Below are 17,436 nucleotides of genomic sequence, written 5' to 3'. Positions count from 1 at the left end.
CCACCCTACTTAACATTGCATTCCCTCCAACCCTCTCTCCCCTTTTCCTTCCCTTAATTTCCTCTCTGGTACTCACTACCAAATTACATGCATTTCTTGTTTAGTGTTTATCTCCCCTGACTAGTATGTCAGTTCCAGGAAAGCGGAGGTTTGTCTTTTGTTTGCTATTTATTACCTAGAACAGTGTTTGACACACAATAGGCCCTCAAGGAAATTTTGTTGGTCACTTTTCAATTTTGCAGGTTTGCACTTAAAAATATATAGGGAGCCTTACCAGGAGCCCTAAACCGAACGTGAGTCTAAGGATTGGTATGGTTTTCCTCCACACAACGGCTAAAGCAAGGGACAGAGCCGACACTCAAGAAATAAATCTTGAATTAATGACTCTCTGGAGTTGGGTAGCATTGTGTGAAGTTTGCAGGGTGCAGTCTGGTTGTGGTGCTAGAAGGGGAAGCCTCGGGGCTGAACCTGTAGGCTCATCAGTGGAGTTCAACTCACAGGGGTAAATAACCGCAGTGGGAATCAACTGCAGCCGCAGCCCAGCAGGGCTTCCACCACGCAGCCGCACAAGGCGCCGCGGCTCTACCGCGCAGCCGCCGAAGGAGCGGACGGGTCTGCGCAGCCGCAGGAGCAGCAGGCGGTACGTGGACGGATTCGTCCCGCGTTGTCTGGCGTCAGGCGTGAGGCGGCTGGGGCCCGGCAGGTAGTGTCTCTGCACTCCTCACCTGGCCGCGTGAAGCCGGCTGCGCTGCGTTGGCCTTGAGCCTCCAGCCCTCCTCCTCTAAGCCGCCGCCATCATGCTGCTGCCTGTGTTCACCCTGAAACTGCGCCACAAAATCAGCCCCCGCATGGTGGCCATAGGGCGCTACGACGGGACTCACCCGTGCCTCGCGGCCGCCACCCAAGCGGGCAAGGTAACCGCTCCCACCCGCAGGGAGCCCGGGCCCCGGTGAACCCCGGAACCTCCGCCGGCCGCGCCCCAGGACTCCGCCCCCCTCCGACCCCGCCCCCAGCCCGTGTTGCCCGGCAACCGGTCGGCTAGCGCCTTGTAGCTCCATCCTACAGAGGACAGTGGGGTCTTAGAGGAAGAACTTTTCTGAGAAGTTGACGTTTTCTTGTCGTCAGGCGAGGTCGGGGTCCCTGGACATAAGGAGCTTAGAAAATAGACGTCTCCGGAGGGAAGGGGCTTGGTTCGGGTTCCAGTAATAACCGACCCCAGATTCAAGCCAAGGGCCTCTGCTTGTCACTTGGAACTCGGAATTCCTCCCACTCTCTCACACTGCTTCTTCTTCTTTTTCTTCTTCTTCTTCTTTTTTTTTTTTTTTTGAGACGGAGTCTTGCTCTGTCGCCCAGGCTGGAGTGCAGTGGCACGATCTCGGATCACTGCAGCCTCCGTCTCCTGGGTTTATGTAATTCTCCTGCCTCGGCCTCCCGACTATCTGAGATTACAGGCGCCCACCACCACGCCCGGCTATTTTTGTATTTTTAGTAGAGACAGGATTTCACCATGTTGGCCAGGCTGGTCTGGAACTCCTGACCTCAAGTGATCTACCTGCCTCGGCCTCCCAAAGTGGTAGGATTGCAGGCGTGAACCACTGCACCCAGCCTCTCACACTGCTCCTTTACCGAACAACAACGACAAAAGAATGCAATACAAAACTTACTCAAATTGCACTTTGATCCTTGCCCATGTACATTCAGTTCTTTCCCCATAATTTATTCACTAAGTATTAGGTGCTTACTATGTGCGATTACTGGGCAAGATGTGAGAGTCAAAGAGATAAAAGAGACATGATCATTTAACATTCACCAGACTTCTACCGAACACCTTCCGTATAGATTTTGGAGACTCGGATGTAAAAGGAGTCCCTACTTTCAGAAAGCTTATAGTCCGAAAGTTAGCAGACAAGGCAAATCAGAGCCCTGTGTATTTGACGGCGGCATGCCCAAAATACATGGAATGTAGTGACAAGGCTAATAACAGGCACAGAACTTTATTACATGAGTCATCTCAGCATCATTGCTACCAGGCCAAGGGCGGCAGCATGGCATAGGTATAGTGTTTCTTGGCTCCAGTATCTACTAATTTCATGACCTTGGGCAAGGCACTTAATAATAGTACCTAATATGTGGAGTCATGAGCTTTAAAGTTAATACATTTGACAATACAGGAAGCAAATATAAAGCGCTTGACATACAGGAAATGGTCACTGATTGTTACCTGTTATTTTCTTTTTATGATTCTCACTTTATTGACTAGAAATTGCAGTTGAGAGAGGTTCAACACAGTGCTTGGGGCCACTCAACTAGAAAGTGTGGAATGTAGTCAGAGTGCATGTTGTCTGACCCAGTGTGGATTTAATAAGTTAGCATTTGTGTAACAATTTATAGTTTTTAGGACCCTTCCACGTATGTTGTATGTTATATGCCTTGAGATATGGAAGTAAAAAGGAAGGCTGCATTTTCATTAAGTAGTATAACAGAGTTAAGCTATTAATACGGGATCTGGCACGTCATGATGTTAGTTATTGTTACAGTTAGAAGCCACAGACAGGCTGGGTGCAGCGGCTCATGCCTGTAATCCCAGCACTTTGGGAGGCTGAGGCGGGCAGATCACCTGAGGTCAGCAGTTCGAGACCAGCCTGGCCAGCATGGTGAAACCCTGTCTCTACTAAAAATATAAAAATTAGCCAGGTGTGGTGGATGCCTATAATTCCAGCTACTTGGGAGGTTGAGGCAGGAGAATCACTTGAACCTGGGAGGTGGAGGTTGCAGTGAGCCGAGATCGCGCCATTGCACTCCAGTATGGGCGACAGAGTGAGACTCGGTCTCAAAAAAAAAAAAAAAAAAAAAGCACTGACAAATGCCAAAAAGACTTCATGTTGGTTGTGCTGTAGGTGCATAGCAGATACATAAATGGACTGAAAATATCCCATTGATCTTAACTCAGCCCCTAATTTGAGGGCTTACTATGTGCTGAGCAGTGTTCTTAGCCCTACAGGTGCATTGGAGAATGTGACAGACAAGTTTTGCCCACTCGAAGCTTACATTTGAGAGGGGGAACCAGGCAGTTAACCGAATATGCAAGTGTTTTCGTAGGAGAAAAACAATAAGGGATTTAGTATGATGGCAGCTTACTGTTTTTGTTTTAGATAGGTGGTCAGATGGCCTCTAATAACATTTGATAAGAGGTTTGAAGGAACTGAGGAAACAAGCTCTGCAGATTTGTGGGATAAGAGCCTTGCAGGCAAAGGGATCTGCAGGTGCAAGGGCCTCGAGCTGGAGATATGCGTGATGTGTTTCAGGAGCACAAGGAAGCCACTGGGGCTGGAAGGCAATGAGGGTTGCCATGAGGTAACCACAAGCCAGATCATATAGGAACCTAAAGGCCATGGCAAAGACCTTGGTTTTTATACTGAGTAAGTTGGGAAGTCCCTGAGGGTTTTGATAAAGTGGGTGTTGGAATTTGCTTTATGTTTTAGATAAAGGCTAACTGGCTGGTATGTGGAGAACAGATGTTCTGTGATGGGATGCAGGAAGGTAGGTATCAGAGTAGAAACAGGGAGATCAGGCAGAGGTCCCTAGGGCAGCCCTTAGATAGGGTGTGACCTGGAGTGGAATGCAGGAATGCTTGATTCTAGGGCTGTTGTCGAAAATGGCCAATAAATAAATAAATAAAATAAAATAAAGGAGATCCTTTGTCCTGTGTAATTGGATAGATACTTTGTGTTCAGCCCTATAAACAAATCTAAAAAGTTCTGACCTTATCTTCTATCTCGAGACCTTAAAAATAATTAGTATTTTATCACTCAATGCTATGGATATATTCTCTTAAAAGCAATTAAAACATTTCAGCTAGGGTTAAAGCCTGCATCTCTAGAAACAGGACTTTATCATTACATCTGGGACCCTGTTGTGAACATGGAGCTGACTCTGGGTCTTAGCAAGGATATATATATCCTTTTTTTTTTTTTTTTTTTTTTTTTGAGGTGGAGTCTTGCTCTGTCACCCAGGCTGGAGTGCAGTGGCGTGATCTCAGCTCACTGCAAGCTTTGCCTCCCAGATTCACACCATTCTCCTGCCTCAGCCTCCCGAGTAGCTGGGACTACAGGTGCCCACCACCACGCGTGGCTGATTTTTTGTATTTTTAGTAGAGACGGGGTTTCACCGTGTTAGCCAGGATGGTCTCGATCTCCTGACCTTGTGATCTGCCCACCTCGGCCTCCCACAGTGCTGATGTTACAGGCGTGAGCCACTGCGCCCGGCAGTAAGGATATTTTTAAAACGAGTCTCTGTCCGTGCATGGTGGCTCAACGCCTGCAATCCCAGTACTTTGGGAGGCCAAGATGGGCAGATCAACTGAGGTCAGGAGGTCGAGACCAACCTGGCCAACTGAAACCCGTCTCTACTAAAAATACAAAAATTAGTTGGGCGTAGTGGTGCACCCCTGTAATCCCAGCGACTCAGGAGGCTGAGGCAGGAGAATTGCTGAGACCCGGGAGGCAGAGGTTGCAGTGAGCTAAGATTGTGCCACTGTACTCCAGCCTGGGCAACAGAGCAAGACTCCATCTCAAAAAACATATAAATAAATAAAAGGAATCTCTTGCAGGGTGAACATTAGAGTTTTCCTCTGGGGACATTTTTTCTCTCACGGTAATGCTTAGGGGTCAGTTGAATTTACCTTGTTTGCAGCACCTCCTCAGCTAGAACAGATGTGTGAACTTCAGCCAGTCCTTTGGAAACCCTGGGAGTGGTCCTTTTGTCATGTGACTGAGGTTGGCTTTCTTTCCTTGCCTGAAGGGACAGACTTGTTTCCCTGTGGACTCTCTGGGTGCAGAGAACAGCAGGAGTGAACTGGGGGAAAGTCTGATTCCTGAGACCCTTGTTGCTCTTGATAAAAATTGCAAACTCTTTCCATTCCAGTAAGAATGAATATGGAGCCTGTAAGCTATTTCCCCTCCTGTTCTTTCTCAGCATATTGGATTTGTGGAAAACTCTGTAAGAATTGGTTTGTTCAGAACTGTTACAAAAGGAAGTGTGATGTGGTGGTGGCTGGAGCTCAGGGTCTGGAGCACATCAGGCTCTTGTCTTAGCCCTGTCACCGGTCTCAAGACCTTGGCAAAGGGCCTTAACTCTTCCGACCTCATCTGAAAATCAAGGGTTGATGTCAGGTTCAAATGCAATTAACATTGACCAAAGCATGTTGTCAAGTGTTACACAGACGGAACATGAAGGCAGTGTTCAGTGGCTGCACATCTTTTCTATGTTTTTAGTCAATTCTTTTGAAAATTATTTTTTGTTGAATAGGCTACCTTGGGTAGGTATTAATTTAAAATTAATTCTGTTTGGATTTATGTGAAAGAGATAAAATACTCATGTAAATTTTATACATTTTAGAAATAGAAGGGGCTAGAGGGACCCCTAGTCCAGTATTTTTCATCCCCCCAACCTTTTTTTTCATGTTGCCCACCTCGGAACTTTTTTAGACCATGAAGATTTCCCCAGTGAAATTCTGATACCTCAGATATACTGTATATCTCTTTTTGTCCTGTGGTCCTGTGGTCCTGCGAGGGGCTACACGATTCCTGTGTCGCAAACCCATTTACCTGTCCTGGGAGTGATCTCGCCCCTCTGGAGAATGTATTTTCTAGTCCAAACCACCTTTTTACAGATGAAGTTTAGGAAGGTTGAATAATTTATGCAGACACTCAGATTATATTTATGATAGTTGAAACTGTTGAATTGATTATCTTTGGGCTAATTACTTAGTTCTACGTCACTGGTATAAATTATGAAAGCTTTCAAGATACTTGATTTGCATGACTCGTTTAAGTTTGTGAAACAGGTTTACTAACTAGCAGACCATTTTAAGGTCTAGGAAGTGAGTTCATTAGGTGCTCGGATGAAAGATAATAAAGGTAGTGTTTATTCTGTTTTCCATAATCTTCTTGGTGTGTGGCAATCGCATTGAAGGTGGTAGCAGCTTATTCTAGGTTGATCGGGAAAAGGCTAGCTTCTAAGAGTGCTTTGACATCCTGCTGGTGGGTAGCATGTAAGCTGGCCTGGTAAACAGTGACTAGATCTTGTTCATTACCCTGTTCCTTACAAGGCTAAGAACCACTGGATTTCCATGATTCATAATGACTGAAAGTTGTCCATGCATTGAACTATGTACGAGTGTTTTAAGTTTCATAGGAGATTAAAGTGACTTCTTGTTAATGTGGATGTGTTAGTAACCTGGTTCTTTTTTTAAAAAAATGTATGACAATAATTTTTTATATTTTAAGGGAATGTAATTAATTATTTTTGTTTCAGGTTTTTATTCATAATCCTCATACACGGAACCAGCATGTCAGTGCATCCAGGGTCTTCCAGAGCCCCCTGGAATCTGATGTTTCTCTTCTCAACATTAACCAGGCAGTCAGCTGCCTGACTGCAGGCGTATTGAACCCTGAGCTTGGCTATGATGCCCTTTTAGTGGGGACACAGACTAATCTTCTGGCTTACGATGTCTACAATAATTCGGATTTGTTCTACAGAGAGGCAAGTATGACCTTTATAACCATAAAATTGTCATTACTCATTAATGTCCATTTTTTATGCTTAGAAGAGATCAGATCATTTATTTTGGTATGTTGATTATATGACTGTTATAGTGTACATAAACAACATGGAGATTTTGCTATTAACATCTGCTTTATGTACTCGGAACTTACTTATTTGGTTATGGTTGCTAATCACTTGGTGACACTCGAGCTTATCTCTATGAGGTGTATCTGTGATACTACCATCTGTCAAGATCTCCTGTTGAAAATTCAACCAAGACCTGGAAAGCCAGTAGACAGGTCTCCTGGTGGACTCGCATTCAAGTTTAGTGCAATAGTTTGTAGGAGAAGTCCTTACTGTAGCCTACCACCTACAGGCTGCTGCAACTTTAATACCCAAGCAATTCATGTTTATTACAGAAAAGATAAGGAAGTAAAAAGTAAAAGAAATTACACCTGTTTTTTCATCTAAAAATAACACTTCACACTTGAATTTTTGAACTGAGATTTTTTACCAAGCATATATGAATACATTTTGTAGTAAAATCGGATCATATATACATGTAGCCTTTTACTTGTTTTTACCCTATAGCAGCTTTATTAAGATATGATTCACATGTACAACTAACCTACTTAAAGTATACAATTCGGTGGTTTTAGTGTATCCAGAGAGCTGTACAACCATCACCATCATCAATTTTCAACATTCTTATTACCCCCAAAAGAAAATCCATACGCTTTAGTATCACTCCCCATTTTTCTTTAACCTCCTAACCTTAGGCAACCAGTTATCTACTTTCTGTTTCTAGAAGTTTGCATATTCTAGACATTTCATAAATAATGGAATTATATAATATGTAATCATTTGTGAGTGCCTTCTTTTTCTTAGCATAATATTTTCAAGGTTGATCCATGTTGTAGCATGTGTCAGTAATTCATTTTTATGGCTGAATAATATTCCATTGTATGTATCTACCACATTTTATTTATCCATTTATCAGTTAATGGACATTTCACTCCCTGGCTATTATGTGTGGCTCTTTCATTCAATAATATGTTGTGAACATCTTTACATGAAGTTACTACATACCTGTTATGTCATTCTTATTGGTTCTATAGTATTTCATTGTGTTAATATAATTTGTTTAACCATTCCATGTTGTCGAACATTTATGTTATTTCCATTGTTTCTCTATTACAGTTCATAGTGTAATAACTGTATATCTTTGACCACTTCCCTAATTATTTTCTGAGGATAAGTTCCTGAAAATGCAGATGGTTTTCTTTCTTTTTGTTTTTGTTTTTTGAGACGGAGTCTTGCTCTGTCACCCAGGCTGGAGTGCAGTGTCATGATCATGGCTTACTGCAGCCTTGATCTCATGGGCTCAAGCAATTCTCTCACCTCAGCCTTCTGAGTAGCTGGGACTACAGGTGTATACTACCATGCCCAGCTAATTGTTTATTTTTTAGAGAGATGGGGTCTCACTATGTTGGCCAGGCTGGTCTCAAACTCCTGGGCTAACGCAGTCTTCCTGCCTCAGCTTCCCAAAGTGTTATAATTATAGATGTGAGCCACTGCATTTGACTGGTTGTCTTCTTTTTTTTGTTGACGTAAAATGTACATACATGAAAATTGCACAGACCTTATGTGTACAGTTCAATGAGTTTGGATCCCTGTAACCAATACCCCAATAAAAATATAGAACATTTTCATCACCTCAGAAAATGTTGTTGTGCCCCATTCCAGTCAGTTTCTATCTCCCATAGACATTCACCGTTCTGACTTCTATTGGCTTAGATTAGCTTTTCCTGTTGTTGAACTCCATACAAATGGAATTATACAGAATGTATTCTTTGGTGTCTGGCTTCTTTCACTTAACATAATGCTTGCAAGAATTATCCATGTTGTTGCATATAAAAGTAGTCTTTTGTTGTTGTTGCTAAGTAACAAAAATAGTATATTCCATTGTGTGAACATACTATGGTTTGTTTATCCACTCTCTTGGTGATAGACAAGTGGATGGACATTTGGGTTGTTTCAGTTTTTAACAACCATTTTCATATAGGACTTTTGTTTTTAATAAGACTTTTTGTATAAGACTTTTTGTGGATATATGTTTTAATTTATCTTGGGTAAATACCCAGGAGTGGAATTGCTGGACTGTATGGTTTATAAGAACTTTATGATACTGCCCAACTGTTTTGCAAAGTGGTTGTATCACTTTACATCCTGTCTGCAGTGTAGGAGAGTTCCAGTTGCTCCACATCGTTTGTCAACATTTGTTGTTGCCAGTCTTTAATTTTAGCCATTTTGGAAGGTGTGAAGTGGTATCTTACTGTGGTTTCATTTTGCATTTCTCTGATAATCATTGATGCGGAGCACCTTTTCTTGTGTTTGTTGTCCATTTATGTGTCTTCTGTGAAGTGTCTTAAGTATTTTGCCTATTTTTTATTGGTAGTTTGTCTCTTTATTATTGATTTGTAGACATTTCTTGGATATACTGGATACAAGCGCTTTATCAGATTTATATATACTAAATATTTTCTCCCAGTCTGTGGCTTGTTCCAGTAGGCATGTGTCTTTTGATGAACAAAAGTTTTTCATTTTTATGAAGTCCAACTGATCACATTTTTTCTTTAGTGGTTAGGACTTTTTCTGCCCTTTGCCTATTTCAAGGTCACATTGTTTTTGTTCAGAAGTGAAATTAAGTTTAGGACTGTATTAGTCAGGGTTCTCCAGAGAAACAGAACCAATAGGATATGTACATATTAGAGGGGGAAATATTTATTTTCAGGAATTGGCTTATACAGTTGTGGAGACTGGCAAGTCAAAAATCTGTGTAGTGGGACAGCAGGCTGGAGACCTAGGAGAGAATTGATGTTGAAGCTCAAGTACAAAGGCTGTCTGCTGGTAGAATCCCTTCTTCCTTCGGGGAGGTCAGTCTCTTTTTTATTAAGTCCTTCAATACTTGATAGAAAGTACTTAATAGAAAGTATTGAAGGACTTACTAGTAAAGTAGATTATTATCCATAATGTGCGTGGGCCAATTAATGTGTGAGGCCCACCCACATTATGGATAATAATCTGCTTTACTCAAAATCTACTCAATTTACTCAAAATTTGGCCCAATTAATGTGTGGGCCAAATAATGTGTGAGGCCCATCCACATTATGGATAATAATTTGCTTTACTCAAAATCTACTGATTTAAATGTTAATGTCGTCTGAAAAATACCCTGACAACAGCTCTAGAATAATGTTTGACCAGATATCTGAGTACCATGGCCTAGCCAAGTTGACATATAAATTAACATTACAAGGACCCAGCTTTACAATTGCCTAGTCAAAGACTTTTTTAAAAATGAGATTTTTGATAGATATTGGTAAATTCCTCCCTAGAAAGATTACCATTTTCCACACCCCCCTCAATGATGATCATGCCTGTTTCATTACACCCTAACTGGTAGTGAATATTATTGTTCTTTTTCATTGCTAATCCAAAAAGTGAAAAATGATATACTGTGAGAAAGAACATTTTTCATGTTTGTTGAGTGTATTTCATCTCTAATATTTCCTGTTTAATTTTTTGGTTGAGGTGTTTACCATTTTTGTATTTATTTGCCTTTTATTAACCTTCTTCTTATATTAACTTTTTGTCTTCTATATTGCAAAGGTTTTTTTCCCACTTCATTGTTTACCTTTTAACTTTATTCTTTCTTTGGCCATTTAACAGTTTTAATTTCTTATGAAACCTTTTCTTGCCTATATAGCCAATCTTCATAGTTTTCCTACTTAAAGATTATATAAGTAACAGTTATTTTCCTGTACCATGAACAGTGTTTACAAAGATGTCCTTAAGTCTTTCAAAAATAAATTAACTTATGTAATTTATTCAAGAAGTTTAAAATATTTATTTTGGATGGTGGGACCATGGGTGTTTTATTATTCTTTGTACTCTTTAGTACAAAGAATAGTAAAGTTAAAAAGAGTAGTAAAGAACTGGATTACAAGTATTAAAAAGGTTTCCATCCAAAACAGTTAAAATAAATTACCAAGTTTGGGTGCTTAAAGGCGTAAGTCTTGATTCTCTGGAGAATTTGCCCTCTGAAACCTGTGGTCCCAGAGGGCCCACAGAGTACTGTAGCTGCATTTTGTAGTGGCTTAGTGTGAAAGCCAAGGCTCTGATTTACCCTGTATCTGTGCTCATCCTTGCAAAAGCCACAGGGTTAGGTCTCAGTGGACAGCCCTGGCTGCCCTCTCAGGAGACCATCTGGCTTCTCACAAATGATGACAGAGGAATTTGGGTGTCCAAATAAAAATATGGATATACATTACCTTCAGTGTGCCTGCAGATTATTGTGTCTAAGATAATGTGTCCTTTTACTTTTCTTAGGTAGCAGATGGGGCAAATGCAATTGTGCTGGGAACGTTGGGAGACATTTCTTCCCCTCTTGCGATTATTGGTGGCAATTGTGCTCTGCAGGGTTTTAATCATGAAGGAAGAGATCTCTTTTGGACGGTATGAAGAAGAAAACATTCTTTTTGGTACCCTTAAGCATTTTCACTTTTAATGTTGTTCTTTTTTAACCACCAACTCCACTGAGTAATTAAAATATAGAACAATATTTATAATTCTGTTCTTTAAAAAAGGATATGAATAATTTGAATAGCATTCATTCGTGTTTTGTGTAATCCTCTCCTTCATGTAGTTAATATATTTGGAGTAAATGGAAAAATGATGGCATACTAATGATTTGGGGTTTTATTTTCAGGTTACTGGAGACAATGTTAATTCCTTGGCCTTGTGTGACTTTGATGGTGATGGAAAGAAAGAGGTATGTGGGGGAGGAGATACCTTTCTTGTGTGTTCAGCCAAATAAATTTTGCCATGACAGTGACATTGGTGCTCTGTTGCCTAAATGATCAGAAGTTGGCCTCATTCATCTTTCTCTTCTCTTTTGAACAATAAATCACTTGTGCTTGTGTCATAAGTACAAAGATCAAAGCCATGGTGTTTCAGAGACACAGGAGAGGGGAGAGAGGGTAGAAGAGTTGGGATTTCAGTTATATTCACAGTCTTATAAATTGCTCCTAATGCTTTGAAACCATATTGTATGTAGTTTTCAATTTTGGCCAACTTTTTTGAGGAATCTAAATGTTTTAGAGTTTGGCTTTTAGCCTTTGAAATTATGGTTATCCTAGAAATTAGCTTCTTGAGGAGTCAGTTGGTGTGAAGTGCTGTGTTGGGCACTGATTTGCCCCTCTCTTGTCCATGGACACTGGGCTCTGGTGTTTGAACAGGGCTTCCATCTGTAGGCAGAGAAAGTTGCTGATCCAGGGAACATTTTCAGGTACTCAGGGAAATAACGTATTCTGGCAAGATGTGCAGCTCCCATGGCAGGATAAAAGCTGCTGTAGCCCCTGTTTCTTCACTGACTGAATCTGCTGATCCTCCCATTAGAGGGAGCATTTCTGAGCATCAGACTATTAGGAGGTTGTCAATCTTGGGTGGCAGAAACAGCATGCAAAGTATTGTGCAATTTTTTTGTTTTGTTTATGGAAATTTTGTTGTTTTCACTTACTCACCTAAACACGTATGGTATTTCCCCTTCAGCTTCTTGTTGGATCTGAGGATTTTGATATTCGAGTTTTTAAGGAAGATGAGATTGTGGCAGAAATGACAGAAACAGAGGTAAGAAGCCCCACCTCGAACTGTGGTAACCTTGGGCAAGCTAGATTAGCACCGTCAGATGAAACACCAAGTGAGAGTGCTGGGGCAGCTCCCAACCCAGGTGGTTTTAGGATGAAAACTGGGGGGGTCAGACAGAGCTGTATGTTATGGAAAGAAAAGCAACAAAAATCCTAATTAAGATATATTTTGAAAAGACTGATTAAATAGAGAAAAATTATTGAATATAGTTAAATACATAAAGGCATTTCTTTTAATGAGTTAATACATGCAAATAATAATAATGGCAACCATTTATTATGTACCCATCATATGCCAGGTTGTGCTGTAAGTACTTTATATGAAGTAACATATTGAATCCTTACAACAACCCTAATAGGAAGATAAATTATTATTATTTCCATAGATGAGGAAAATTATGTTCTGGTTTTTTGTTTGTTTGTTTGTTTTGAGACAGAGTTTTACTCCATCTCCCAGACTGGAGTGCAGTGGTGCGATCTTGGCTCACTGCAAGCTCCCAAGTTCAAGCTATTCTCATGCCTCAGCCTCATGAGTAGCTGGGACTATAGGCATGCACCACCACGCCTGGCTAGTTTTTGTATTTTTAGTAGAGATGGGGTTTCGCCATGTTGCCCAGGCTGCTGTTGAACTCCTGACCTCAAGTGATCCGCCCATCTTGGCTTCCCAAAGTGCTGGGATTACAGGGGTGACCCACCGGGCCTGGCCTGATGTTACATTTTTTGTTAAGTTACTTGTACATGGTCTTTCTTTTTTTTAAATTAAATTAAATTAAATTTTATTTGAGATGGAGTTTCACTCTTGTCGCCCGGGCTGGAGTGCAGTGGCGTGATCTTGGCTCACTGCAACCTCTGCCTCCCAGGTTCAGGTGATTCTCCTGCCTCAGCCTCCCGAGTAGCTGGGATTATAGGCACCTGCCACCACGCCCAGCTAATTTTTGTATTTTTAGTAGAGATGGAGTTTTGCCATGTTGGCCAGACTGGTCTTGAACTCCTGACCTCAGGTGATCCATCTGCTTCTGCCTCCCAAAGTGTTGGGGTTATAGGCATGAGCCACCATGCCCGGCCCGGGAGTCTGTTTTGTGTGTATGTGCTTAGGTGTGCTTTCTCCTTCATTAGATTCTCAAAGGGGTTTGCAACCTCCCCCGCCACTAAAAAAAAAAACAACTTGAGAATCCCTGTCTGATAGATGCTGTGTCCTGCATTCTCATATCCCTTTCATTCTAATTTGTGGTAAATCTTTCCTCCTTTGGTGGGAATCATTCAGATTTTGTTGGATTTTTACTGCTTGTTAATACTAGATGTGAGGTGACTGAATTCTTGAAACGCCTCTTTCCTAAATCCTAGAAAACAGGACAAGAACCTGGAATAGGGTTAGGGATTTGAGGGGACTTGTTGATCTTCTGGTCCACAAAAGGAAGAAACTGGTGAACTAAGGAAGCAGTAAAGGAGCTCAGGAATCTGGGGCTACATTTATGAAAATGGACTTCATAGCATTGTTCATTTGCAGGGTCATTTTTCTGTTCTCTTTGTTAGGTTTTGCTCCTAGTTCAGATATCTTTTCCCAGATCAGCAAAATCATGATTCATTTGGCAGTTGAACAGTACGAAGTATTGTCAGAAGAATGCCTTGAGCTAAATAATTCTGGGATCCTACATAGCACTTTGTATTCATAGTTAAGTGAAGTGGGTGGTTTTGTAGAAAAGCTGTAGGTGTAAAGGAAATTATATAACTATTCTCTGCTTTATACAATTTATTTCTTAATATCTCTTGTATTAGGAGCAGAATTAGAAAGTAGATCTGCAGGATCATGGATATCATTAAGCTTTGGTTTTAACTTTAAAGGAAAGTTTTGTTCAGTACCTCAAAGTTTATCCTTTTAAGGATGTCAAATCCTTGAACAGTCCTATACATATTTCTGTATCATATATGCATTCTATATATTGTAACATACTACACAAATCCAGGTGCCTGTGTTTTTACTTTTCAAAGGATTATGTGTTCTTTCTTTTACCTCTAGCAAACAAGTTATGTCATAGAAAGAAAAGTATATACATGAAGTAAGATATTCAATTGTGAATTGTTACAAGTCTTTTAAAAATTGAGACTGTAGAATGTTATAAGTTAAGTAATAATCATTAAAGCCTCTTGGGTGAACATATATCTATTGTATATGCATATTCTCTATCTTGTGTAGTTAGCTTATTTCTTCCTTAGTCCTTCAGTTTTTTTGTGTTTTTTAAAAATAATTTTCTGAAACTTGCCACATAAGGTTGCTCTAAAACACCAAACTCTGTGAGTTTATTTAAATCTGATTATACAACTGTGAAGTAGATGACATGTATCATAGAGAAGACGAATACATTCCCCACTAATGGATTAGAAGCGCTTTTAAATCTAATTTTAACATAGTTGTAATAAGGAGTGTGAAGTCTTACAAAGCTGTACTTGACAGTAAACTGGGCCTTAATGAAAAGATGTTGTGTTTTTATGGATTGTTTTGCAGGTAGTCACCTCTCTTTGTCCCATGTATGGCAGTCGATTTGGTTATGCCCTTTCCAATGGCACAGTTGGAGTTTATGACAAAACAGCTCGATACTGGAGAATTAAAGTTAGTATAATTCAGCCTTTGATATTCAGGCACTTGATACTTACTGTGAGACTTCTGTGCTAATTATTGAAATTCTTTTTCAGTCGAAAAATCATGCCATGAGCATTCATGCTTTTGACCTTAATTCTGATGGAGTGAATGAACTGATAACTGGTTGGTCCAATGGGAAGGTAAGTTTGAATAGCAAAGTTCGGGTATAATTCAGAGTAATAGTTGTCCAAGGTGTATTGGCTGTAGGACTTAGAACAGTAACATTGGGATGTAAACTTCAGTTCGTTCCTTGGCGGTGTTTTCACATTTAACTTAATAATCTTGACACATTATTCCTGCTATCATTGTCAAGAGCTGCAGAGTGAGAGACGGTTAAGTCTCATAAGCGGTGTTTGGGGGAAATCTTCGAGGAGATTCTTTCTAAATCTCTTATTTGAAGTACTGAGAATCCATCAGCCAGATTGATTCTAGGTGGTAGAACAGTAAAAAAGAGTTTTAAGGAATTGTTTGAATAGCTCTTTTCTAATAAATCTTCAAAACTGCCTGACAACTTAGCACTAATGGGAAGAATCATGTTAGCATATTGTTTTCTGAGCTATAACTTTAAAATAAAATCCTTTTACTTGCTTTCCTTTTTTAACTTCAAATCAGAATTTTTTACAGTCTTTTGGCAAGTCAGGATTGTCTTCTTAGAAGCTGCCTAGGTAGCTGCCAGATCTCCATGGATACCATTTGCCCTCGCTTTCTTGTCTTGTCAGTGTTGGATTGCCTGAAGGGGATCAGCAAATTCTTACCTTTTCTTCTTTGGTTTATCTTTACTTTTCTCTAGCACCTTTGTAAACATTCCTTTGGTGTTATGTGGAGAACAGATTCTAAAAAGCTACTCTGTTGATTTCTGCTTCTCCACTTAGTTTTGTCATTAGTAGGGGTACTAAAAAATTATAAGACTGTATAGTTGCTTATTAAGAAATGTGAAAATCTGTGAAATGGATGTCTGAGTTGGTTTGGGCTGCTGTAACGAAATACCATAGGGTGGGTGGCTTATAAACAACAGAAATTCATTTCTTATAGTTCTGGAGGCTGGGAAACCCGCTATCAAGGTGTTGGTAGATTCAGTGTCTGTTGAGGGACCACTTCCTCATAGACAGGAGCCTTACAGGGTGGAAGGGGCAAGGGATCTCTCTGGGCCTTCTTTTGTAGGGCACTAATCCTGTTCATGGGGGCTCTGCCCTTATGACCTAATCACCTCCCACAGGCTCCACTTGCCAATACCATTCATTACCTTGGCTAATAGGATTCAAGATAGGAATTTTGTGGGGGCACAAACATTCAGATCATAGCAGTGGATCATATTTTGAGGGAATATAAATTATTATGACTGACTTAAGAATTAGAAAACTACTAGATTTGAAAACTTGTCAGGTTACCTTGAAATATAATTCTTGACCTAGATGTTTTTATAGTTAAATGCTTTTGAAATTTTAAGGACTTTCTATTATGCAATCTGTTCCTGAGCATGAAAAAGATAAGAAAATTATATAAGTGGAAAAACTGATTATCTACATTTAACAGAAATATACAGAAAGGAAATATACAGATCCAACTTGTGAATACGGGTGTGAAAATACTAAATAAATGCTGCCAGCCAGTTAACTTTGTCTTTTGTATGTCATTTGATGAGTTGGAGGGCCATCTTTTCCTTTCAGGGTAAAACCTCCCTGTTGTATTAAGCAAAAGATAGAATATCCACAGAAATATTAATTTGTAGTCCTGCTTCTTAGTTAGTAAATGAGCCTTCTTATTTGCTAAATATTGTGGAAATGCCATGGTAGAAGCCATTAGGTAGCTAGGCTTTAACTAGTAGAAAGATGCAAGTTCAGGTTAGTCTGAGTTAGAGGGCTACGTTAATGTGCTTTGGTAAAAATACAGGTCATTCGTTCTTTCACAGGCTTTAGCATTGATAATTTTCGGGCTTCCATGATGTTATTAATAGCATGGATACTTGACAGTGATATACTGTAGACAAAGGGTAGGCTGTAACCTAAATTACTTTATGTTTTTATTGCAAAGTTTTACCCAGAAGATTGTTTATGAAAAGACAAAAATAGTGAGTAGCATTGGTCATCGAAATGATTGCTCTGCTAGATTTTCTGTAGCTAGCCTTTTGTTGATAATACCTGTGTCCTTGCCTGGAACATAATCATGTTGTTTTTTTTTTTTTTTTGAGACGGAGTCTTGTTCTGTCACCCAGGCTGGAGTGCAGTGGCACGATCTCAGCTCACTGCAACCTCCACCTCCTGGGCTCGAGCAATTCTCCTGCCTCAGCCTCCCAAGTAGCTGGGACTACAGGTGCGTACCACCAAACCCAGCTAATTTTTTGTATTTTTAGTACAGACGGGGTTTCACCGTGTTAACCAGAATGGTCTCGATCTCCTGACCTCGTGATCCGCCCGCCTCAGCCTCCCAAAGTGCTGGGATTACAGTCATGAGCCACCGTGCCCGGCCTCATAATCATCAATCATTTTAAGTGATGGTCATTTATGATCACTTCTGAGATGCATTTGTTTCTGATCAGTCATTTCT

General features: G+C 40.4%; 1 protein-coding gene across 1 annotated transcript in view; it reads left to right on the top strand.

Annotated features, from left to right (window-relative positions):
• The first annotated feature begins 413 nt into the window (after positions 1-413).
• The window catches only part of BBS2 (Bardet-Biedl syndrome 2), a 33,143-nt gene continuing 16,120 nt past the window's right edge, over positions 414-17,436 (top strand). Inside the window, exons 1-7 of the mRNA XM_025370622.1 lie at positions 414-914; positions 6,316-6,543; positions 10,939-11,064; positions 11,318-11,380; positions 12,160-12,237; positions 14,758-14,862; positions 14,946-15,032. Of these exons, the coding sequence (XP_025226407.1) occupies positions 798-914; positions 6,316-6,543; positions 10,939-11,064; positions 11,318-11,380; positions 12,160-12,237; positions 14,758-14,862; positions 14,946-15,032 (804 nt within the window). The 5' untranslated portion in view covers positions 414-797. The remainder of the gene's footprint in view (positions 915-6,315; positions 6,544-10,938; positions 11,065-11,317; positions 11,381-12,159; positions 12,238-14,757; positions 14,863-14,945; positions 15,033-17,436) is intronic.

This window comes from Theropithecus gelada, chromosome 20 (assembly GCF_003255815.1).
Source record: "Theropithecus gelada isolate Dixy chromosome 20, Tgel_1.0, whole genome shotgun sequence".
Taxonomy (NCBI): Eukaryota; Metazoa; Chordata; class Mammalia; order Primates; family Cercopithecidae; genus Theropithecus; species Theropithecus gelada.
Note: the sequence above shows the minus strand (reverse complement) of the source record. Positions and strands in the feature narration are given on the sequence as shown.